This window comes from Oryza brachyantha, chromosome 9 (assembly GCF_000231095.2).
Source record: "Oryza brachyantha chromosome 9, ObraRS2, whole genome shotgun sequence".
In the NCBI taxonomy this organism is placed as follows: domain Eukaryota; kingdom Viridiplantae; phylum Streptophyta; class Magnoliopsida; order Poales; family Poaceae; genus Oryza; species Oryza brachyantha.
The window spans coordinates 14,732,798-14,757,392 of NC_023171.2; the positions used below are offsets into that span (position 1 = coordinate 14,732,798).

Below are 24,595 nucleotides of genomic sequence, written 5' to 3' on the forward strand. Positions count from 1 at the left end.
GGGAAAGGACTGACCTGTCACTCATCCAAAGTGTACGGTAGTATAGATCTGTCTGCTTGTTTCCTTCTTATTAATAAATCTCCGAACCACTGTAGTAGTCTATCCATGAAATTTGAAAATTAATAAAAAGGAATCTTGATCATTCTGGTTGGTGCTCGGTGCTCCCTTTGTTTAGATCCTGCAGCAACAATCATCGAGATGGTAAATACCGGTGGAGTAGGTAGTATCTGTTGAGAAACACGATCATGAGATGCAACTCATACGAGTTGATGAAGCATTCATCGGAAGGCACCATCTCAACAGTTGGAGATTTGGAGTGTGCCCCTCTATCCAGAACATCTAATCCCCGTGCAATATGCAACAGCCAAATAAACAAGTAACTGGCCACATGCCTGTGAACTAAGATCTGCTGTCGAGACGTGGACACTGGGCACAGTCGAGGTCAATGAACAATAATGCCGGTGTGTGGCACCAGTGGCAACTCATGTTGATTCGGCGCTTAACTGCGAAAGCACAACACATGGGGTACTCTTTTATTGCACTTTCAACCGGCAAGCGGTGAAGTGAAGGGGCCCCGGTTAACTGATGTACTCTCTCTGCAACAATGCCGATCAATGTACGCATGATTATGACCTCATCCTGCAGTTTGTTCAATCAAACAAGAAAATATATCAGAACTTGTAGAAACAAGGATCTATGTCAGGAACACAGAAAATGAAATGTGAAGGCGCGATTGTGTATGCATCTACTTTTGATGAGTTCATGTGTGTGCATATATGGTGTGTCCCATACTCCCATTCTACATCGTCACAGGTTCCCAGTCCCAGCACAATCAAACTGACTGACTGATGGTCCCATGAATGGACAAAGCAAATGATTCTTCAAGTAGACAGTTCAATCTCCAGATATACTTCCAGTTTGGAGGACTCCTTACCAATCTGATGAAATCCACTGTTTCCAAGCTTGAGTTTCGCACAAACCACAATATTGTTGAGACATCACAGCGAAGGCAACGCACAACTGAGGGTTGCAGGTGTGATACTACTCACCTAACTATCTGTACTGATGATGGTTGAGTAGAGTGAACCATGAAGCCATGATATCTGCAGAACACCTGAAACTGAGGGAAATTAGCACGTCAGTGAATGACACATGAAAACGACAGATAATTACTTAGATTTTATGGAATTGTCCAAATAGGTAACCAATGCAGATCAATATGTCCAATTATTCTATCCTTTTTAAAATGAACCTGGACTAATTCAGCAAGACCCACCTTCAGGTTTCAGCAATCAAGCTGCTTGATGGTGTATGTTTGCCTGTGAAGATGCAGCTCATTCAAAGCACCTATCTTAATTGGTATCATAATCTATATCATAAGGTTCTGATTGATTCTAGAAGGTCTTTAGAATATATTTTCACTGTTCCACATTTTAGTTCTGGTGGCACAGTCATGCAGTTAGACCAAATGATGTGGCAACTGATCAAACGCTGCATAAACCTCGTTTAAGCTCTCATGCCGACTATCTTCAACTCCAAATTCATGAATGTTGTCATTTGTGTCAATCGAACTAATACCCATATTCTTTTTAGTTCCCCAATCTCTCATTAGCTTCCTGAGCCTAGTCATGTCTTCCCACTGGTGAGTTTCATATAGCAAGTTCGAAATTAGGACAAACAAGCCTCCACTCATTCCCTCCAGCTCAAGTAATTGTTTGATCACTTGCCTGCCGATCTGTATATGTCCATGGATCCTGCAGGCCCCTAGTAATGCACCCCAAACCACAACATCAGGCCTCGTTGGCATATCTTTGATTAGCTCAACAGCTTTTGCTAGCTGACCACCACGGCCAAGCAGATCAACCATGCAGGCATAATGCTCAACACCAGGCCTAACATTGTAAACATGACTCATAGCTTGAAAGTAATATTGCCCAGCTTCCAGTAGGCCCCCATGGTTACATGCAGAAAGAAGAGCAACAAAGGTTATCTCATCAGGGGAGAAGGCATCAGATACCATAGATCTGAAGAACATGAGTGCGTCCTGGGCACGTCCATGCATGGCTAGCGCCCCAATAATCGTATTCCATGATATAACATTTTTACTAGGCATGTCGCTGAACAAGCTTATGGCTGTGTCTACCTGACCACACCTTGCATACATGTCAAGTAGTGAGTTAAATAGAGCAACACCTGGATTATTGAAGCTGTCTCTGATATAGTCATGTATCATCTTTCCAGAAGCCAAATCGCCATGTTGTCCACAAGCAGAGAGGACAGCCGCCAAGGTATACTCATCTGGAGTGAGGCCTAGCAATTTCATACGGTTATAAAGGTCCAATGCTTCACGGCATCGGCCACCTTGAACATAGCAAGAGATCATGGCATTCCAAGATACTACGCTCTTCTCTGGCATCTGCTCAAACCAATCTCTTGCGGCATAAACTGACCCATGTTTGGCCAGAGCACAAAGCATAGATGTCCATGAAACAGAATTCTTCAAGGGCATCATGTCAAAGCATGTACCAGCCATCGACAAATCCCCACACTTACCGTACATGTCCACCAAAGCATTGGAAAGAATCAGATCGACAGGGCACCCACTAACCAGCAAATGGCAATGCACGAGCCTACCAAATGCAAGATTTTCCTCTACTGAGCAGGCCAAAAGCAGGCTGACCAGCGTGAACTCATCAGCCAAGAGCCCCTGACGTCTCATCCCGGCGAACAAGGAGCACGCCTCCCTAGCCTTTCCGGCCTGCGCATATCCATTGATCATCGAGTTCCAAGACACCACATTCCTGTCAGCCATCTCATCAAAGAACTGCCGAGAATCCCACAATAACCCTGCCGATGCATAAGAATGCAGAAGAGCATTCCCCACAAACACCTGCCTCAGAAATCCCAGCTTAACAACCACTCCATGCGTGGCCACCACGTGCTCCCACGCCTGCGTCCTCGCACAAGCTTTGAGGACGAACGGCAGCGTGAACTCGTTGGGCAGGACGCCTCGCCCGATCATGCCACGGTGAAGACGCAGCGCTTCTCGGGGACGATCGCCGTCGCTGCTGCAGTAGGCTCTGATAAGGTGGTTGTACGTGAACCTGTCCGGGTCGGGCATTCTGTCGAACAGGCTGCGGGCGTAGCACAAACCACCCGGGAGCGCGCAGTAGGAGGCGACGACGGCGTCCACGGGGAACGAGCCGTGGACGACGAGATGGGCGTGGAGCTGGTTGAGACCCTGGACGGAGCCGCACCGCCGCAGGAGCTCCCGGACATGGCGGGAGGCGCCGCCGGCCGACGGCGCGAGCATCGGAGAGAAGAACGGCCGGTGAAGCGGCGAGAGCGAGAGCCGAGAGACCTACCTAACCACCAACCTCGCGACGAATCGGGCCAGCCCAACCTAGACCAAAAGGCCCATGGCCATCACGCACACTTGCGGCCCGTTGATTCCCGCAGCGGGAGAGAGAGAGAAGACGAACTCGAAGGCGGAGGGAGAGGATGAGGGTGTTCGGCAAGCACGTCTTCCCGAGGCAGGTGGCGATGCTCGCCGCCGGGTAAGGTGTCTCAATTCCCCCCGTACGCGTCGGCGTCGGCGGCGGCGGCACGACGCCATGACTGAAGAGGTCTCTAATTTTGCAGGCTTGTCTTCCTCGCGGCGACGACGTACGACGTGCACCGGTCGATCAAGAACAACGAGCAGCCGCCGACCAAGGAGCAGATGGAAGCCCTCCAGGACTACATCAACTCCAAGAAACGCTAGAACCCTAGCCAGAACGCCATGGATGATCCCCAATAATTCGTTTGTAATAATCCAATCAAAATTGGAGTAGACACCAAGGGGGCACGCCATGTGTTCGGCGTTATTCCCCACAGGACTCAGCTGCTCCACCGCGTGTAAATAAATGTATCTGTAAATGGCTTGGCATTATTGTCCCTTCATGGCATACAAGTTAGAACATGATCCATTATATGCTCTCATTTCTAATGCACATTACACCAAATCCCAATCCCTTCCAAGAACCAAATATGGTGTCACCATGTTCATGTAAAAGGTGCAAGCAGAATCCCAGAAATTTGCATTTCAAACATATGACCCATCCGGCACAGTGTTACAGCAACAAGAAAAAAATGGAAAACCAACAGTGATCATTCGATCTCTCTCGATCAGAGTTGCTTCTTTCCTTGCATTATGAGCATAAACAATGGCGGCCGACTGGTGTGCATTACAACACGTACAGCTCGCCACAGTCCTCTCCAAAAACTTCAGATAATGTAGTTATTTCATCTGAATATGACGGGCACAAGATCTCGGTTGCTATCCTCCACACAGAATGCATAAACAATCTGAGAGAAGAACACCTACACGATCATCTTTTCCACACAGTGACACAGGTCAAACAAAAAGAAAAAGGCTGGGAGAAAGAAGCACGCAACGTTTCATCAAGATTCATGTGACCTCATGCTATGCTAGGCATGTAGCCACGCTGCTATGCAAGTGTACACTGCTAAATGTGTAGTGACAAGTTAACGACCAGCTAGTTAGTTGTTATATTATCATAAGCTGAATTTAGTAGTGGCAGAGTTCAAGATTTTGCTGAGCTCATGCAGTCATGCTAATGATCCTTCATCAGAAGGTGCCATCTGTACATCAATTTTTTTAATTATTAAAAGCAAATGGCACTTTGACTTGTTCATTGCAAATCTTTGTGGGGTATATGCCCATCTTGCACCCATGCTGATTGCTAGATTTCATAATCTTTCTGACTGACTGAAGCAATGGGCCAATGAGTGGTAGACTGACTCATCACTGACAGCACTGTGCAAGAGTATAGTACAGTATACTTCTAAACTTTTATAGGAACTTCCCTATACAAGATGTGAACTGTACATACATCAGCAGCAGATACTGCAATACTTTGTACATTGCAAAACAATAATTGCAACAACGATCATGTTAGGCTAGAGAAGTGCCTCTGGGAAGAAGGAAGCATGAGTGATCTGTAGTAAGCTTTAGGCAGAGCCACGATCTTCTTTGCCTTTGGGACATAGGCCCTCTTGGTGAAGTTGTTGTAATCGTTTGCCTCGATCTCGTCAAGGATTTGTCGGTACAGAAGTAGAGAAGCCCAAACCTGCAGCATCAACATATTTACAGGTTAATTAAACTGATAATTAAGAAACGAACAGATCGGATAGAAATCAAAATGTTAATCGTCAAATTCTGACCGGCCATCGGCTCTCCTGATTGAGCTCGGCGGCGCCTTCCTCGGCCTGTCTGAAGAACGCTCTCGCTCTCGTGATCTGGCCTCTCATGAAGCCTCTCCATCTGTCGGTGACACGGCCACTGAAGATGTCGTCTTCAGAGAGGCCGGCCATCTCGAGCTCGTCCAGCGGGAGATAGATCCTGCCTCTTCTTGCGCTGCGAATCAACGGCAAGCATCAGAAATGGAGGTGATCCAATCAAGAAACGACATGGACGACGAGATCGATCTGGGAAGCTCGCGATGTTCTTACTCTTCGCCGACGTCTCTGAGTATGTTGGTGAGCTGGTTGGCGAGGCCGAGCGCCAGCGCGCCCCTGTAGACCGTCTCGGTGGCCGCCGTGGAGTCCGGCGAGATGCCCATGACCGGCACCGTCATGAGGCCGACGGTGCCGGCGACGTAGTAGCAGTAGAGGTAGAGCTCGTCGAAGGTGCCGTAGCGGGGCTTGGTGAGGTCGAGGCGCATCCCCTGGATCATGTCCCTGAACGGCTGGATGTCGACGGGGAAGGCGGCGACGGTGTGGGCGAGCGCGGCGTCGAGCATGTCGTAGGGGCGCCCGGCGAAGGCGTCCTCCAGCCGCGACTCCCACCGGTCGAGCGCCAGCGCCGACATGTGCGACGCGTTCGGCCCGTCCACCAGCTCGTCCGTTCTCCTACACCACACTGCATCAAATCGATCGTCAGCCCAAAATAGGTGGTTCCAATCGCAATCGCGATTGATTCTGAATCCGGATTAGAATTTCTAGGCAAGATCAGATCGCAATCATAAACTCATATATAACAAACTGTAAAATCTTTGGTACGATAAAGTTGAAATCTTGACTTACCGTATATCGCCCAGATCGCCCTCCTCCTCTCCGGCGTCATCAGCTGCGTTGCTGTAGCGCACACACAACACAATTCGTTTCAGTGACTTTAGTTGATTGCACACATATCAAAGAGCCTGACTGATCAGTTCTACCGTGGCATCCGACATAACGTGTAACATGTATTGTATATTAATCTATCTTACCGAATTTTTGAAAAAAATATAACTTTTTAGGTGACATATAGAGAACAAGAGTAAAAAAAAAAGACTTTGCCTGCGTTATGATCCTGTTGATACAGCTGAGCTCGTTTTTTACTCTCGACACGTTATAATTCTGACAATCACCACATGATCATGTCAAGCTGCTCATTTGGATAATCAAATCTGACCAAACCACGTACAGGTACAGAGTACATCAGTATATATCGTGGTAGAAAATTTTTACCGAGGTAGAATGTCTTGGCGTACTCCTTGCAGACCTCGCCGCAGCGATCGAAGGCCGCCTTCAGGCCGCCGCTGCCGGCGACGCGCTCCGGCTCTCGCTCTGCCAACGGCAGCACCGGCGTCAGAGGCCTCGCCGCGAGCGCCGCCTGCTTCAGCACGACGTCGTGCACCCTCTTCTCGGACGACACGGCGCCGAGCACGTCGTCGTCCGCGGGCGCCGCGACCAGGTGGCCAGGCAGCGGCGCGGCGGCGCCGCTCCACGGCTCCAGCTCGAGGCAGCCAATGGGATTGGAGCCGGCGGCGCGCACGGCGCCCGGGCTCCCCGCGGGCTCGACCCTGGCCAAGAACGCCGCCCCACCACGCCTCGGCGCGAGAAAGAACACCCCGTGCCGCCGCCGGTGGACGCAAGCCGGCGACGCCGCCAAGCTAGTGGTGGACAGCATGGCCGACGGCAATGTACTTGACCACTGATCTCTCCTTCTTCTTCTTCTTCTTCAGCTAGCTGCAGGAGCCTGACAACCTCCAAATGAGATCGTTCTCGACACGCTCGTGCTCGCTGGCTGCTCTTATGTAATGTGGAATCTATGGGACACGTGGCAGTCTTGCACCTGCTGCTTCACCTTCATGGAAGAAGGAGAAGCAATGGCCTAATCTTTTGGCCTAAAACACGAATCTCGTTACTAAATTTTAAAGCTTAGTTTTAAATTTACTTTGGTTTTTTATCATAGTATTTTTAGGATTAGAATTTTTTAGATGGTGGAAGTTTTATTGAACTCAATCAATTACATTAAGGTGATATAATTGTTCTATGAATACTCTAGCCTCTACATAATTAAAATGCATACAACATAACAGACCACATAAAAAACAGAACCGGTTAAGAACCATCAATCTTAATACTAGATCGTCACTCGTATCCATGTGTAAAACACTCTCTAAACATATTCTCTAATGTTGATACGGTTGCAAGTCGCAACCCGCGAACTAATGTTACGAACAATAACTCATATATAAAGCCAGTGAATGACTTAAAAAAAAGTAACCTGCAAATTATATTTTTGTCGTCAAACTATCCGTAATTTGCCAACAGATGAGGCGTCAACACACGTGGGCGCGTTCGCAAAGCCATCACCCTGCTAATGTTTACCTTAATTTCCGCGCACACGGTTTTTAAACAGTTATGATATATATTTTGCTAAAAAAGGTTTATATGAAAGTTGTTTAAAAAAATCAGATTAATCTATTTTTCAAGTTTATAATACTCAGTACTTAATTAATCTTATGCTAATGATATTTATCGTTTAGCGTGCACTGGTTAGCACCAATCCCACCCTGCCTCTAGAACGCGCCTAACAATTGGCAAGCCGGGGAGAGCTGAAGCAGCAACAAACACAACTGCTGGCTGGACATACATGCAGGTGAAGTGAATCTGATCACATCGAGAAACAAGTGCCTGAATGGTACTGGTGAGCTAAGTAGGTAGCAAGCGAGAAGTGGCATGTGCACTTGCGCAGATTTATTGTTTAGTGTTTGTGCGATATGGTCTAGCTAGCATTGCGCATCATCCAACTGCAGAAGCCGCTAGAGACGCTAGAGTCACCGGTGTCATTGATCGATGACGGTCTCTTTCTCATCCTAGTGGGCTTAACAACGAACTGCAATGTACTTAGACCCTGTTTGGATTTTATTGACATTTTTTAAATCTCTCTCACGTTGAATATTTGGATATTAATTAGAAATTAAATATAGACTATTAATAAAACACACCCTATACTTTGGACTATTTTGCGAGACGAATCTATTAAGCCTAATTAGTCCATGATTAACGAATATGATGCTACAGTAAATATTTGCTAATCATGGACTAATTAAGCTTAAAAAATTTGTCTAATAAAATTGTCTTTATTTATGCAATTAGTTTTATTATCAATCTATATTTAATACTGCTAATTAACATTCAAACATCTGATATTACAAGAGACTTAAAAAAAATCCCTGGAAGCCTAGATCCAAACAGTCATTTACCACTCTTATCAGCAACGTAGTACTCGATATGCCATACCAGTCTAGAGGGCTTGAACTAAACCTTTACTGATTAATTAAGCAGTTGCACATTTTTCGAGTTTTTTCATTATTCATCTGTCAGTAGACCAGTAGTACCTTGTACATAACGGGCAAATTCACTGCAAATTGTTCGTGGAAATCGAGCATTTTGCAAACATGCACCCGCTCCTCCATCCGATCCAACCCTATCTCTCAATTCTGTTTATAGCAGTGAGTCAAAATTTAAATTTTAACCTTAAAATTATAGTTGATCTTAAGATTTTTTTTACCGAAGTATATTGTTGAGCATTAGCTTTTAAATCGCTAAAAATATATATAAATTTTTATTTATAAACTATTTTCCGTTTACAAATATGCTACTCCAAGATGAGGTTGAGCTTAGTGAGAGCGTCAGTTCGGCTGTTCTTATGTGTTGATGAAGGATAAAGATTGATAGCTATTTAATGATATGAGTGATGAATTAATCTCTATAAATTTAAACTCCACTTTGCAAATACGGGATGATAAAATTTTTTATATGCATTAATTAATATTTAATAGTTCGCGAAAAACTTACTCTACACTTAAAATTAAGAAAAACGTAAGAATAAGCTAAATGAGGAGATGGCACCGGCCAACTACCAATGTACGAGTCCCACATGTCACCGGCCCACGACGGGGGACACGTGGTGGGGCGCGCGCGGGCGAGGGGGTCGTGGACGGTCTCCTGTTGTGGGCCCACCCCATGTCGGCGACCTGACCCCCGCCTTCCCTGCGCGATGATTGGGCCTGGCCTGGCCGCGTAGTAGACCCAGCGGTGCGGTTGGCCGTCGGTGTCGGGCCGACCGGCCGGCCACTCCTTTCAGTCGCCGGCTCGCCGCCGTCGCTACCCGCGGGGTGCTCGCTGACGCGCAGAGGCGAGCTCCTGCGCCGCCCACCGCACGTACGTCGCGGTCGCGCTCCTCCGTGTGGTGGCGGAAGTAGGCGCGGGTGCGTAGGGCGGCGAGAGCAACCAGGAATGCACGCGTGTTCGGTCCCTCGCTGACCCGGCCGGGATCAGCTAGCTGTCGCGCGCGCGGCATGCACTGCACTCGGCGGCAGGATAACGTGACCGGGACTGTATGCCCCGTTGCTTTCAGCTACTGCAATTGCTTACAGAATATAAGCATAATATAACTATAAAAGCATTTTTAGATTATTTAGATAAAAGTTAGTTTAAGACGAAAAGAATCTACTGTCACTCCAAGTGAGTGTTTGGTTTATTTAGAAAAAAGTCAAACGACATATTTACAAATAAAAAATAATTTGGCAGTAAAAATCTTATGTACATGTTATTAGAAATCTAAAAACAAATACTGAAAAATAAACAACAATAAAAAACCCTAAAATCTACTTTAAATTTAAGGTTGAGAATTCAATTTTTTTAAGTCAAACGACATATGTAAAATGAAAAATAATTTGGCAGTAAAAATCTTATGTACATGTTATTAGAAGTCTAAAAACAAATGTTAGAAAATAAACAACAACAAAAAACCCTAAAATCTACTTTAAATTTAAGGTTAAGAATTTAATTTTTTATTTATAAGCATAAATAAAAGCGAAAAGATGAAGCTTAAAATGAATAGAGGTACGATGATAAGTGAGGGATAAAATAAGCTGAATTTTAAATAACAATGTTTTATGAGACAAGCCATCCGGTAAATAGTATCAAAAATACTTATATTTTGTTACATGATTCAAATTATAGAAATAATGTTATTTTCAAACAGATAACATATCTGTTAGGTTTATTTACCAAAACATTTAAGTTGATCATATACTGAACTTGATAATTCATTGAATAACTTGTTTTAAATATATGGTCTTAGGCCCTGTTCTTTTCTCAATATCAATAATAGATTATCACAGATTATCATGTTCATGTCACTTGTGCCTTTAAACGGTGCATCTCATATATAATTCTATATATGTTCTTTTATTCGATCTTCTAGTAGTGATTTAGTTTTCTCATCTTCAAAACATTTATGCATGCAAGTAGGTCTGAATGAGCATGAGCATGACCAGCTACTAGCTTTGAGCAGCACCGCACAGGCACAGCACTAACGAAAAAAAGAAAATGTAGGTATGTTGAGTCCATCATTGGTATATTTAAGAGGGCTTAGGCCAATAGGAGGCCGACATTTGGTCGCCACGGTTTCCTACTTTCCTCCACTGGTCGGCGAGACGAGAGGTTTTATATGCGCCAAGGCGTGATAGGATGACCACACCATTATTTAGTGCACTCAATTCAGGCAGCTCACGTGTCATTTGTTTAGACAGGAAGCACAAACACGGTGACGCACATGATGACTGAGGCTGTCACGCATGAGCTCATTTGTATTATCTGACTTCTGCCTTATACTAAAAATATTTTGTATTATAAGACTTTCTAAATTTATCTATATTCATTCATATATCAATATATACTTTCGTATGTGTATAGATTTATTAACACATATGAATTTAACCAAAATCAAAAAAATCTTATAATATAAATAGAGAGGATACGAGATATGAAATAAAAATTGACAATCAATACAGAGCTAGAACTACTGGAGTATCGGACTCTGGGGAATACCTTATTGTCCAAGTGTTTCTTGTAATTTCGGCAAGGATAATCGAGACAAATGGAGGGATATTGTAGATGCCGGATTGCCGGTATTGTCTGGTCCAAGAAGGACTAGCACTTGTGTTAGCGTCCATTCGCAGAATAAACTTGACTATCCCTCAAAAGTTGTTTTCTTTATACCTAAATGAGCAAGTGATCTTGTGCTAGTTTTTCAGTTGGGTAATTGGCTGCAGTATAGTCCCTGAAAATGTTGGTAACTACTACACTATCTGATGGGTTGCATCCATCTGAAGCAAAGACAGATTGCATGTCGAGCTTGCCTGTTATGGATATGACAACCCAACCAGCGACCATTTGAGGCAACAGCTCAGATTGAACAGCAAAATAGTAACGTCATATCTTCCCAATTTCTGCATCAAGTGTACACCTATTGAAAGAACCATGTGGGAGCAAAGAAACTTAAATATATGCGTATCATTACTTGAACACTGAACAGAATGTGTGGGTGATACTGACAGTGACAGGAAACAGAGAAGGGAAGGGCGCTGTGGCCTGCGGGACCCCATCTGTGGAAAATGACGTACTCTACTCAACTGGAATTGATGGCCCCATCTGTGGAAAATCAGGTACTACTCAGCTGGAATTGAGGGGGCAAGACCACGAGAGCTTGTTCATCCATGCGTTGAGCCTAACCAGAGAATATCCCATAAATGAGATCAATCAAACATTCCAACCTACTTCATGTAGGTTTGATGCAGTTGTGTAACTTTTTCCCTCAGGCACATCCACGTTATGAACATCCACGTTATGAAGAAAGCCTCCTCCCCTTCGTCTTGGGATATATACAGCAATGGTTACCGCAGCTTTCAGAAATTAGGAATCAACTCTACAACAGTGCTTCCAACAGGCACGTATGTACTATCTGCCAAAAAAAAAACACATGCAAATAAGGATCATCATTGGGTGTCTTGGTGAAAGTTGAAGCATGGATGAGTACATCCGTCAAACTATGAAGTACTTCAGCGCAATGGAGGCACATACCAAGATGTACTGTGGTATTTGCAATTTGAAGCTTCTATGCACCAACATTACCAATAAAGTCTAGGAAATAGTTTGCAGTCTTGTCTCATTTTTCCAACTTAGTTTGACCAATGAGTACACCATCATCCCAAACTTCAATCCACCTGTAGCCAAATCATAGTAAGGTTAAAATTAGAAGAGCGTGCAGATTAGGCATTTAAGTAAACATGTAAACACGAGTAGATGAGAACCTTGATCCGTTTGCATCTATCAATAGGCACTCCCCATGGCGCCATCCATTTTGAAAATTGCCAAAGAAGACACTCCCATCCTTGGCATAAAATCTACCTTCACCATTAGCCTTCCCCTTCCAAAAGTTCGCAAACCAGCGGTCACCACTGTGAAAATAATACCAGCCCTAAAGGAAAGGGAAGAAAACTCAGAAGTTGCCATCATATCATCTGTATGAGATATTCTGGAGGGAAATCACTCAGTTTTATAACCTGGATATATTCATGTGATTCTTGGGTATGTTAGGAATCAGAATAGATGATTTTTCAACGTGATCAATGAACAGAACTGGATATGATGGCTGGTGCGCATAGTAATGGCTAATGGGTATAATGATCACTAGGTATAAAATTTGCTGTCAACAGCATGACTGGATCACTGTGCTAGTTCATGTAGTACTATCGTCATATTCATAGCCCAAACTGTCATTCATTTCCGTGAACTGGAAACAAGAGGTAAGCAAACAAAGGCTGCAAAAACCGAAGGAGATGGAACCCAGGTATGTAGGGAGGAATGGAATAACAAATTACAGGGGAGAGTAATTCTAGCATCGAGGGAAAGAGTATTACCTACTTATCCTCTTGGCAGCAATTCAGTGTGCCAAATAAAGGATCAAAATTCATCAATACAGAATTGCAAACCCTAATACGTGTAAAAAAATCTTAACACCTAATCACAACAGAGCATCAAGAACTAGTGTTTGAACAGTACCATACTGTGCATATTTTAGTTGTACAAAGTGAACATAAGGAAAGGAGAAGAAAATGCACAAACAATGGATATGCAAAGGACATCAAAAGGCAAATACAAATCCTTCAGTAACAGTCTAACAGATAATTCTAAATTACCGAATTAAAGCAATATTATGTTCATATCTCGAAAGGAAAGCTGGCTCCCATCATTTAAAAATATTATCTTAAAATAACAACATAGAAGGTCCAAGACAGTCAAATAAAACATGGGTGACGATGACCATTACCCAACATAGAAGGTGCTGAGCTAACCATCATGTTTTAAAGAATGTTGTAAATGGGAGAAGTCATACCTAACATGGACATCTCATAATTGCTATACTCAAATATAAAGTAAGTATACCATACCTTTCCATGGAAAAGGTCATCCCTCCATGTTCCATGGAATACGTCACCGTTACTATAATAGAGAGTCCCTAGACCTGATCTCTTGCCATACCTCCAGAGTCCATCGTAAAAGCTCCCATCACTGAAGGTTACACGGCCCTGTAATTGTTACAAAAAATATCATTGAAGAAGGTTAGCTACTTAATACTATCAAGCCAAATGGAAGAGCACTTAGTTAAATGGTTTCACCTTTCCTTCAGGGACACCTTCTTGACACCTCCCTCTGTATATACCTCCTCCAAACTGTATTTCAACTATGGGGCTCCATGTTTTCTCCAGCTCTCTTTCTGCATCCTACATGGAAACAATAGGTTACATGCCACCCAGAGGTCAGGTATGCCAACTCTCGAACAACAGCATAGTTCTAGCAAAAAGACCCAACTGTACTCTGGATGAGAAGAAAAAGAGGAGTCCTTTCACCTATATGAAATGGAAGTTCAAAATTTAATATTATGTTTAATGTGTCTATTCAGGTTGTTCAATAGCTCGTGAACCAAATAAAAGATATGCAAGTCTTAGCACAATAGCCCTTGTCTGTCTCCCAGGTTTATGAATAACTAAATAGAAAGCCCATCTTAGTAGCATAGGGGAAAAACACTAATGAGCCAACAGACAGCTCAGAGGAATAATGGCACAAATAGTGAGGGAGGCTGAAAAAGATGATGAGTAGCTGGAGTGGGCAATAGGAGGTTGGCTTGGCAGAAGACTAATCCAATTTCAGATTAGCAAAACCACATCATCCTATTTAGCGAACTTTTGATGGAATGCAGAATTATAACTAAATTGTCAGTGTTTATCTTCAATGTCATAATTAGGGAATATTGTCCGTATAGAGAAAAAATCCCAGCAAGAATATCCCGGACTAGTCTCCGCAAATTGAGAAATGCTAAACCAATATGCAAAAGATCAAGAGACTAACAAGCATTAGTGCAGCCCGATTAGCAACTGATCCACGCTTCCGAGATCTATCCATTCTTCCCTTTAAAAATGTCACTGCAGAGCTGTACATTTCCGTTACTTTCTCCAAGCCAATGTCAGAAAACGATACTCCAAAGGCAGCATATCCAGAAGCTACAGATGGGCTACTGGCACTGCTATGAGCTTCAGGTCGTTTATCTGCACCACACTGAACTTCAGGAGATTTCACACCAACTGGAAGAATGATAATATTAATGTCATTGTTCTGAGTGCCTCTATCTGATGTCATTCGCACTTTAGCCCATAACTGAGCAATCCCAAAACCAGGGGAATTGCTCCAGAACTTATGCTCCTGCTCTGAACCTAAATTCTCTGCCAATGAACCATCAAATTAAAAAGAAACACACACAAAAACACAAAGATGAAGAACATGATATAAAAAAATTTACCTCTTTCACTATCTTTGTTAATTTCCCCATCTGGTTTACATTTAGCCTCTTGAAATTCTGTGTGCATTTTCTCCTTATATTCCCTAAGACAGAATTGCAATGAGTTCATAACACACTAAAGTTTTTCAAAGACTAACTTCCCGATGCAAGAAGGAAACTTACTACATCCATTACCTTTCAGATTTCATAATTTCTGTTTCCTCAGGAAATAAATTATTAACAGTGGCATTGGAAAAAGCACTGGAAAGTTGTGAGAATTCCTGCTCTGCCAAACTCAATCCACTGCCGAGCAGTTGCTTCAGTGTAGCTTGTTTCTCGTCAGGGATATCTCCTCCCATAAGAGAGGGTACAAAAGGAAAATGCAAGGCCAAACCTGAAAGAAACCCCTCCTTGACTGATGGCACGTTCTTATCAATGCTGTTTCTGGAAAACAAAAAAATGGAACAGTTTCACCCACAAGTGTTACCGGTGATCATCAACTATTTAGCAAGGCAAAAGTAGAGCAGTTATGCATTTATATTTCTATGTCTACCTGACAGGTATGAATTTCTTTTAAAATTATAATGGTTATCCCTTAAGAGATTAAACTTTAGACTCATAAGTTTTTTTGCATGCACCTTCCTTTTTTAAGGATACAACTGCTATTTATTAACATATTCACAGGTTGCTAGTCTTATTCCTATCAGGTAGTCAAGAAATTTCTTTGCAATCATAGTGTTAGTATTTTGACTTGAAAGATAGATGAACAGCAGAAAATCAGCAGGGCATGATACGCAGGTAGAAATGTTATATAACTAACGTAGTGAAAAACCAAGGCATTAAAACCAGTAAATCCCCCAGAAAACAATAATAATAAAATAAAACTAGCAGACCAACCATTCAAATTTTTGCAAGGGCTTACCTCACAGTTAAGAGAGAAACTACTACCAGTTTTGGCTCTAAATCAGGTTCACAATTTCTAGAAAATATAATATCTTCCTTGAACCCTGTAACCCGGCGAAAGATGTGCAAAGTGGAGATCATATCGCTTTCAGAAAATGTTCGAGAACTCGTAATGGAGAGAAAAACCACATTGTTCAGGTCCTACACAGAAAGAAGCGTATACTCAGAACAATGATATAAAACATAAAATGAATGCACAAAGAGCTTATCTGCTTATGTTACAAGTAGGAATTGGTTCCAACTATAAAAACTAATTAAGGTTAACTCTAGAGCGAAAGAGCTCAAAAGACTGGTTTCTGCATTGCTTGCAATCTACTTATGCCTATGTTCTTCTCATATACAAAAATTTCAACATAATATCTGAAACACAATTTTTCCAAAAGAAGGTGAACGCACAGAGTAAATATACATGTTCAAATGCGACCTTCCTGTAGCTTGTAATGAAGACACCAAACCTCACAGACACTAGCAGTATTTGGTATCAGATCTGAGCTCTCTAATATTTTGAATGAATGCATCTAAAAACAGATTATTGGTGGATTTTCTACAAAGCTTTAAGTTTACTTACTTAGATGTATTTGTGAATATCTCAAGAAACACTAGTGCTAAAAAGCCATGAATCTCCAAGTATCTGTGTCATACGTAGTGCTGTCATATTCTGTTCGCTGTATCATGAATATATTTCTTTTGTGCGACGTTGTTGCTTACATTCCTTGGATGTGCTTAACACAGTAAGTCAATTAGGAGTGTACAGAAACCAGATTAGATTTGCTAGCTATGAAGCATGTAATTCAGAAGTGTAACCTCTTCAGTTATTTCTAGTGAATTGCACATATTAATTATAATAAATAAATATAACAGCCCAATGGATAGTCACCAAAAATATGTACAAGCAAATGTGCTATGCAGGTTAGCTGGCCATAGACTTGAAATTTGATGGTTCTTAAGTCTGAAATGTTACAATGTGTTGGTTACAACAGCACTTTTTGTAGAGGCATAAATGTAAAGCATATCGTGATGTTATGCACAGGTAATCTGTATATGAGGATATCAACATAAGACTAAAATTCCTTTCTTGTCCCATGAGTTCCAACGGTTCCAACTTCTAAGAGGTGGAATGAGGGTCCCCAACCCAAGTCAATGATGGGGGTGGTGCTTTCTTTTAAAGTGGTATAGAAAAGTATATGATCATGTGCACCTTGATTCCACCACGAAGAAATGGACAGTGGAAGACAGCTTGCTTAATTGCAGACTGGATGTTATAACCAGCACCAAATCCAACTCTGGCTTCCCCGTAACTTCTAAGTAGCTGTTAGAGTTGTATGTATCAGGAAAAGATAACTCAAGTACAGATCATACAACTAAGCACAGATATTCAATAAGTTACTTTTCCCAGTTCCTCAGGATGGACTTCCATAATTTGAGCATTAATAGAACTCCGAAACATCTGATTTAGCCCCTGATATTCAATAATAAAAGGATCAAAACAGTAAGATGTGATATTTTGTATTCAAACACAAAACTAAGGGATTTAAGACTCACAGACATCATGACAGATATCATGCTAATAGTTGACAGGACAGCGTTGTTGGCACTTTCCAAAGCTTCCGCAAGGGTTTCCACTTCCGTCTCAAGCAGTGAATCAGCTTCAATAACTGTGTGTGGGGGGAAATACGTTTTAACTGCATGCCATTTGTCATGGGCCATGGCTAACGACAAGATGTTTAATTATGTGCTACTTGCACTGAAAACAAATATAATCACTTAGCTAATAATAACCCCAGCCCATGATTTCATCCTCTTGACTTTAAGCTGTAAACAAATCAGTAAATATTATATTAAATTGCCCAAGCATCATCATTTATCAATTTTATCTTCCATTATCATTTCAAATCTTGGTGGAAAGGAGTGGACAATTCAACAAAACTTGATAATTACATGAACCAAGAGGCAATGCTTCCTTAGTTCTTCTTTGAAATAAGAAATTTCAATGTTCTTCAGCTTTGTTGAATCATGACTCATGAGGTTTACATAGGAACTCATTTATATTAAAACACCATGTAGATTTGAGTGAGATCAGAAATCTTAGTAGTTATCTTAGTTTATGAATAGCCTTCAACCAGTACCCACCAACAGGACTAAGCATATAGAGATGTGTTTACAGAGAGTAGCAGACTCAATGGAACTTTGCAATTCTTGAAGCAAAATGTGGTACAAAGAATAGAGAATATAGCACATATGAACAAGGCAGTTGGATCTTCCTAATTTACCCTGATTTACTCAACCTAGGAGCATAAGGTGTAGCACATATGTACAACGCAGTTGGATCTTCCTAATTTTCCCTGATTTACTCAACCTAGGAGCATAAGGTGTAATGATTTACTCAACCAAGATTGTAATAAAGCAAAAATATAAAGTTAATACTGGAAGAAGTAAAAAATAAGCTATATACTTGAGGTAAAAAAACTGTAGATAACATGGATTACCAATGTGAAAGTTTGAGCACATTTGAAGTTTGCCAATAAAATCAGCTGCCTGCAGAACCATACAACTGTTTGTAAGAAGTAATACGCTTTTAAGTAGGTGAAAGGAAGACACTCATATATCAAAAAAATACAATCAACTTTGACAACAGAAGTATCCCACCTCTAATTGCCGTCTTTGTCCCTCAAAACAAAAGGGCTTCAAAAATATTGATGCAGCCAGCTTACCAGCAGATTTCACTTTACTAAGGAGCTCCATCGCAGTAATATGGTCAGCATCCTGTCCTGCACTTGCAACCTATAGAAGGAAATCATGTAAGTAATACAAATGACCTCACTCTGGTTGACAAAATCGATAGCATGGTTTGATGTTAGCATCAGTTAAGCTCAGATGACCATGCTTGTAAAACCTTGGTCAAAGGCCTTGACACCTCACACAAAGTTGTTGTTTCTCATAAATGACCACCTTAAAAACTGCTAACATTATTTTTCGACAACAGTTAGTCATATAGCCTTTTATATATAGTTCCACTGACACTGCATGGTATCCTACTGTCAAACAATATGAAAAAAAAAAGCAGTACCAAACAGAGATGAGAAGTGTACAGACAAGAATAACCGCTGGTGGGCAGGGCTGAAGAGATAATGGAGGTTCCAAGTCTCTGACTACAACATCTGAAATTACAGAGTTGTCAACATCATGAGAAAAACAGAACAGAGAGCATAAAGCCAAAGAAGCATGTAAATAGTAATAATGTTAACATAGTGTCAAGACAGGAAGCGAATACTTAAAAGGTTTTAGCACCTACCTTCTCCGTGGCTTCTTTGTATTAACTGTACGGAAAAATTATCCACGACATGCATGGTCCTGAAAACAAATTCTGCAATTTCAGGAGAGCTAAAGAAGACAATACAGGGGTAAATGTGGAAAATGTCAAACAAGGATTTCATTAAAATCCATGCTAGGTTTCAGTTTAGCATTTATATAAAAGGATTATCCTGGGCATTCAAATTTTCTCAGAAGAAAACCATGTAGCATCCATTGCAGCTTTGCTCTGTAAGAACAAAAGAGTTGATTAATTCAACCTCCTATAACATATATGGTACATGGAGAAGCTTTCACTCACTCCAGAAAACAACTTAGACATGATACAAACACATGAATCCAATAGAGGCACACACTATACAGGTGGAAACAGCAAGTACAGTGGCAAACTTTTGATGTTGCGTACATTATATAGATGGAAACAGAAAGCAAGTCGCAAATGATATAGTCCATTAAATGATTTTCCACAGCCGCAGGACTGAAAGTGTGAGTCTCTGCGCAGAAAACTACAATCCACAACCACAAGTGGAAGTTCTCACTGGTGGGGAATCCACATTGCTCCTATCTAGGGGTTCCGGTCCTGCGCTTCCGCAGATCACGACTTCTCCTAACCGCATTGCGAGCACGAAGGCCCAAGCAATTAGCAAGTTCAGAGCGGGTGAATGTGTGCCGTACCAGAAGCGGATAGGGGTGGAGGAGAGGGTGCGGGAGCCCAGGCAGAAGTCGATGACGGCGTCCTTGCGGCTCCCGACGCCGACCACCTCCACGGGATCCGGCGCCCGCGGGGCACCATCCGCCCCCGCACGGACCCCGGAGACGCTGCTGCGGGTCCGCGGCGGCGGGGCGGCGAGGCGCCGACAGGACGCGCACGGGGGAGCCAGAGGCGGCGGCGAGAGCGGGAGCGGGAGGCCCCGCAGGGAGGCCGCCATGTGCGAGGGATGCCAGTGCCCGCCGCCGCGACGACACGACGAGGATGCGTCGGCGGCGACTCGACTGGGTGGCGAGCGAGAGAGGCCACCGGAGAGGTAGACGACGAAAGCCTACGGGAAGAATGGCAGTGGGCCTACATGGGCCTCGCCGTCTGTCCTTGCGTGAAGCAGACTTATATGGGCCTAAATTTGGTGGGCCAACCGCGCTACGCTATTCGCTCCCTAAATTTCTGGTGGGCCTGCATGGGCTCTCTCTTGTCTTCAGAACCAGACTTTGAGCAAGCCGAAATGTGGTGGGCCAAACACTCTTTTTCAGCTTTTTTTTTTAAGGATTAAGAAGGTTCGTGAAAATGTCTAAAGTTGTTGGCCCATTATCACCCTACTGGCTAGTAACAAACAACTCTTGTGGCGTATATAATACTCCATCATTTTTCTTATTTGATATCGTTAATTTTTAGATTATGTTTATTTATTTGTTTTTTTAGATTTTTTTCTGAAATGTACATTATAAGTTATATTTAAAGTGTCTTTAGTAATAAATAAAATCACAACAAAATAATCAATATTATGTAAATTTTTGAATAAAAATCATTGACAATAGACATAAAAGTAAACCGTGTCAACTAAAAAATTATTATGCGGCAACATTAATTCGTTAGTCCGATGAACCAATCAAATCGTTGCCGTTTATAGACACGTTCCATCCTTCGATTATCATCGGTGATCACAACCTAACTCAAATGCTCCTATAAAATATAATATACTGCATCCGTTCTAAAATAAAATAATTTTTAGTCATTTTAGTTTGTTCTAAAATATCATTTTATAGTAATTATAGTATTAGAGTATGTGAAAGCACAGAACAAATGCATTAGAAATAGATAAAATATGGATAATTGTATTCGATTTGATAAGGTGAAGGATACGTTAGTCTTTTAGCTTTGGGGCCTTTAGCTTTTGTATTAGTAGACGTGTGATGAGTAAAAATCGATAAATCATAAATCCATGATATATATAAGTGAGGCGAGCAAAGCTAATCGTCAATCCGTTCGTACCTCTAGCCTGAGACAGACAGAGCAAGCATGCATATGCGAATATGCAATGGCATTGGCACGCATATGCGTGTGCCTCCTGCCTCATGTGCTTATATATGCTTGCCGGTGCAAGAAGCCAACCGCAACCCGGCCACCGTCAAAGACAACCAGACAGCCGAGCTCCCATGCATCTGTGTACAGCATGTCGATAATTTTTATCATTTTAGTTCAATATGTAGTTAATCTTTTTAAATTTTGACTATCGATAAACTTTACAATATTTAGTTTGAAGCATTAGGATAATATGTGTAGCGGTTCATAAAGAGCATTTTAATAAAAGCAAACACTTATTTATTTTGTGGATACATTTTAATATTTTATTTTATTTTTAAGAGCAATATAAGGGATTATCCTGTTCTGAAAAACAACCGTGTCCATATTCATGTCTGATCCTATCATCCTTATTTGTATTTGAAATAATTCTATTTGTTTTTGTATCCGACTTATTCGTATTCTTCTTCGTATCCATCTAACAATATGAAAATGAACATACATGGGTATTACCCGTCTATATTCGATTTGTTTCCATCCCTACATACAAGTTTAGTTGCATTTTAGATCCTATAGTTGTAATATGTACATAACAGAGTTAGACTTGGACTATATCTTAGACCCCCTCTTACAAAAACCTGCTACAGTATAGGTCTAGTACAATTAGTTGATCTAGCCAGAAGGCCGTGGACACCTACATACACTATAATATATTAGATCATGGAGGAGTGTCTATGATTAGTGTAGCGGTGCATCAGGGGATATGTGCATTGGTTTAACCTCGATAACAAACATCATACCTTCATCTCATCATTGAGTTTGGATCGACCTTACATCATACACTTTCGTATTTAGCTGCCGATATCAATTCTAGGACCAGTTTTTATAACAAACCATATGTCGCCGGTGTAGCCGGTGGCCGGGCTGGTACTGTGCATGGCTGTGTCTGTGACGGCTGATTGGCATCCAAATATGTGCGTGTAGCGATCTGGGGTTTTGAATGATCGAGCTCGATCGATATATCGGATTGGAACAATTAATGCAATGCAATCAATCACGGCGAGATCAATAATTCTCGCAAGAAAGGCAGTTCCTTTTTGTCCCAGGGCTTTTAACAAAGCATCAACTGCATCTCTCTCTCTCTCTCTCTCTCTCTCTCTCTGATCTCTCTCTAGATGTGTCTGTACATGTAAGTGCATGTGATCGAGAAAGCTAGAGACGGTATATGATATGGACAAGTGTGTGCAGATCTCCTCAGCGAGCTGATCACTCTCTGCGTGCGTTGCATGCATGCAAGGCTGATGAGCCTGCAGCCCCCTCCGCTGCACAGCACAGTCAACAGGCTAAAGTTGCCATGCAGAGATCAAGCAAAGAAATGGATGTACAATAAGGGGCGGATTTAGCATGGGACAAGACGAGCCCCCTCCCGTGTTAGAGTTATTGGAGTCTCCATAAAGATCTCTTTAGAATTTTATGATAAAGATCAATAGAAAGGAGGGTTAAAATACTATATTCAGACACTTCTAACCTTATTGGATAGATCCGTCACTGGTCAACTATCATGTATATGTCAAATGGATAGCTCTATCTACCATTATTCATGCTAAGCTCCAAGCTATATATATACACATACGAATCGATCCATAGTAGCATATGGATATATGCCAAACTATAATTAAGCTACATATATATCTAGTTTGGCATATATCTTTATATGCAATTAATCCATCGAGGATTAGAATGACAAAACATATTTTTACCAAAGCAGTCATGCGTGGGGGTGAAAAACTGACTACAGTGTAGACTGGAGAGTGTTGTGTGTACCTGCCAATAATATGTTCATACCTGACGAGGTAAAGTATCAGTATAGCTTACTACCTGGCTAGCTGCCTCTGGCTGTGAATGAAGATAGCTCCCGCACGTTCTTTTGTTGCTGGAAATTAAAATGGTAGATATAAAATATTATCTTGTTTTGACAGCCATTTAATACTATAAAACATAAAATTAATCCCTATAAAATTTTAAAAATCTACTCTAAAACAGAAAGATAATGAATAAACTTATATATATATATATATTGTTTAACTATTTAAAAAATATGTGCATAAAAGATAAGGAAAAAACTAAGAAAAATTAGTAAAGAAAAAGAGAACGCAGCCGCAGCGTCAACTGTGTTAGAATCCCGGAACAGTATCAGCTAGCTCTGACGTTACCAAACACAAGCTAGTAGCTAAAAGAAGAAGCTCCGATCGATGAGCCGGCCGTGACCGATTCAGAGAAACATCAGAACTCCAGAGAGCAAGCTGCTGCCTGGTCTCTGTGTGTGTGTTTGTGTGTGTTGTCTACTTGCTAGTAGCAGCTCAGCTCGCCTTTCCAAGCTTAGCTGTAGCGACGACAACGCACAGTTCGTTGAAACTTAATTGGAAGCTAGGGATTAGAACTTGACTGGAGGATGACGACGTTGTCTGGCATAGTATAGCTCCATATATATCGTACAAAATAAGAATACCAGTTGCTACCTGATTTGTCAACCTCGTCCTGTTACCCAGCCCGTTGGGCAATAATTAATATAGATCAACTACGGCTGCGTTCGGTTCGGTAGGAGGGTGGAGGTGGATGAGTTATTTGGCGTGAAAAATGCTTAGTATATAATTAATTAATTATTTAAAATATAAATTGATTAATATGATTTTTTTAAAAATAGCTTTTCTATAATTTTTTTAATTAAAACATATACCGTTTAATAGTTTGAGAAGCGTGTGTGCGAAAAATAAGATAACTCATCGGTGATGGCCGAACGCGGTATTAATTAATTAGTTTTAATTCGTTTATAACATAACAGTCCAAAATTCATGTAAACTGTATATATGATCAGAGAGTCCAAAATTGATTTATTTTTTGGTTTATAACATAATAGTCGGACCTCCCTCACTGCTGTCAGTAAAATAAATTACTACCAGGTACTGTAATTAGTTCTCAGAGGAGATTAACTATATTGTTTGCCGATCAAAATGAGATAAAGTTGAAGACTACACACATATGCATAATTAACGTGCGATGAAAACTGTGGGATCAACAGCCACAGATCAAGAGATCGAGCTATTCAGCCAGGTTTTGGACACATATATGGCATGATGCCGACAGCCAGCGGCAAAGTATTCAGAGACGCTGTACATGTGTGTGTATACAGAAAGAGGACGAATATTGTTTTGTCGCCACAGGCCAGTGTAACGAACAAACTAAGGACCACAACGTCATTGCAATAATGCACTAGAGTACGTACTGTCATCGATCGATCGATCGATCACTGAGTTAATGCAAGTCATACACAAAAATGTACGTATAATGCA

At 41.8% G+C, this 24,595-nt stretch overlaps 3 protein-coding genes and 1 long non-coding RNA gene across 9 annotated transcripts; 1 reads left to right on the top strand and 3 right to left on the bottom strand.

Annotated features, from left to right (window-relative positions):
• Positions 1–338: 338 nt before the first annotated feature.
• On the bottom strand, positions 339–3,421 carry LOC102704087 (pentatricopeptide repeat-containing protein At2g22410, mitochondrial-like). Of its 4 annotated transcripts, none has more exons than XM_040527384.1 (3): positions 1,277–3,421; positions 935–1,103; positions 339–639 (listed from the first exon to the last, which is right to left on the bottom strand). In XM_040527384.1, the coding sequence occupies exon 1, from the start codon at positions 3,311–3,313 to the stop codon at positions 1,460–1,462; it is 1,854 nt and encodes a 617-aa protein (XP_040383318.1). In that variant the 5' UTR covers positions 3,314–3,421; the 3' UTR covers positions 339–639; positions 935–1,103; positions 1,277–1,459. The 4 variants fall into 4 exon arrangements, with proteins under 4 accessions (XP_040383318.1, XP_040383319.1, XP_015696683.1 ...); XM_040527385.1 differs by having other exon boundaries at positions 1,050–1,120; XM_015841197.2 differs by having other exon boundaries at positions 935–1,120.
• Positions 3,422–3,447: 26 nt separating this feature from the next.
• Positions 3,448–4,082, top strand: LOC107304991. Its single transcript, XR_001551071.2, has 2 exons — positions 3,448–3,557; positions 3,643–4,082. It is a non-coding gene; the product is annotated as an uncharacterized LOC107304991 (long non-coding RNA).
• A 478-nt stretch (positions 4,083–4,560) lies between these two features.
• LOC102704363 (phytoene synthase 3, chloroplastic-like) lies at positions 4,561–7,037 on the bottom strand. The gene is made up of 5 exons (XM_015841198.2): positions 6,514–7,037; positions 6,088–6,138; positions 5,515–5,923; positions 5,227–5,419; positions 4,561–5,132 (listed from the first exon to the last, which is right to left on the bottom strand). Exons 1-5 carry the CDS (start codon positions 6,953–6,955, stop codon positions 4,953–4,955), a joined length of 1,275 nt encoding a protein of 424 aa, XP_015696684.2. The 5' UTR covers positions 6,956–7,037; the 3' UTR covers positions 4,561–4,952.
• Positions 7,038–11,101: 4,064 nt separating this feature from the next.
• LOC102720177 (protein ACCUMULATION AND REPLICATION OF CHLOROPLASTS 3) lies at positions 11,102–20,276 on the bottom strand. 3 transcript variants are annotated; one of them, XM_040527579.1, is made up of 17 exons: positions 19,907–20,276; positions 19,215–19,273; positions 19,016–19,080; positions 18,569–18,703; positions 18,409–18,457; positions 17,465–17,577; positions 17,310–17,381; positions 17,121–17,231; positions 15,882–16,063; positions 15,155–15,403; positions 14,981–15,063; positions 14,533–14,894; positions 13,803–13,907; positions 13,575–13,712; positions 12,435–12,601; positions 12,205–12,347; positions 11,102–12,085 (listed from the first exon to the last, which is right to left on the bottom strand). In XM_040527579.1, the coding sequence occupies exons 1-16, from the start codon at positions 20,158–20,160 to the stop codon at positions 12,290–12,292; spliced, it is 2,202 nt and encodes a 733-aa protein (XP_040383513.1). In that variant the 5' UTR covers positions 20,161–20,276; the 3' UTR covers positions 11,102–12,085; positions 12,205–12,289. The 3 variants fall into 3 exon arrangements, with proteins under 3 accessions (XP_040383513.1, XP_040383512.1, XP_006660958.1); XM_040527578.1 differs by having other exon boundaries at positions 14,533–14,903; positions 19,025–19,080; positions 19,907–20,275; XM_006660895.3 differs by having other exon boundaries at positions 14,533–14,903; positions 19,907–20,275.
• Positions 20,277–24,595: the final 4,319 nt, after the last annotated feature.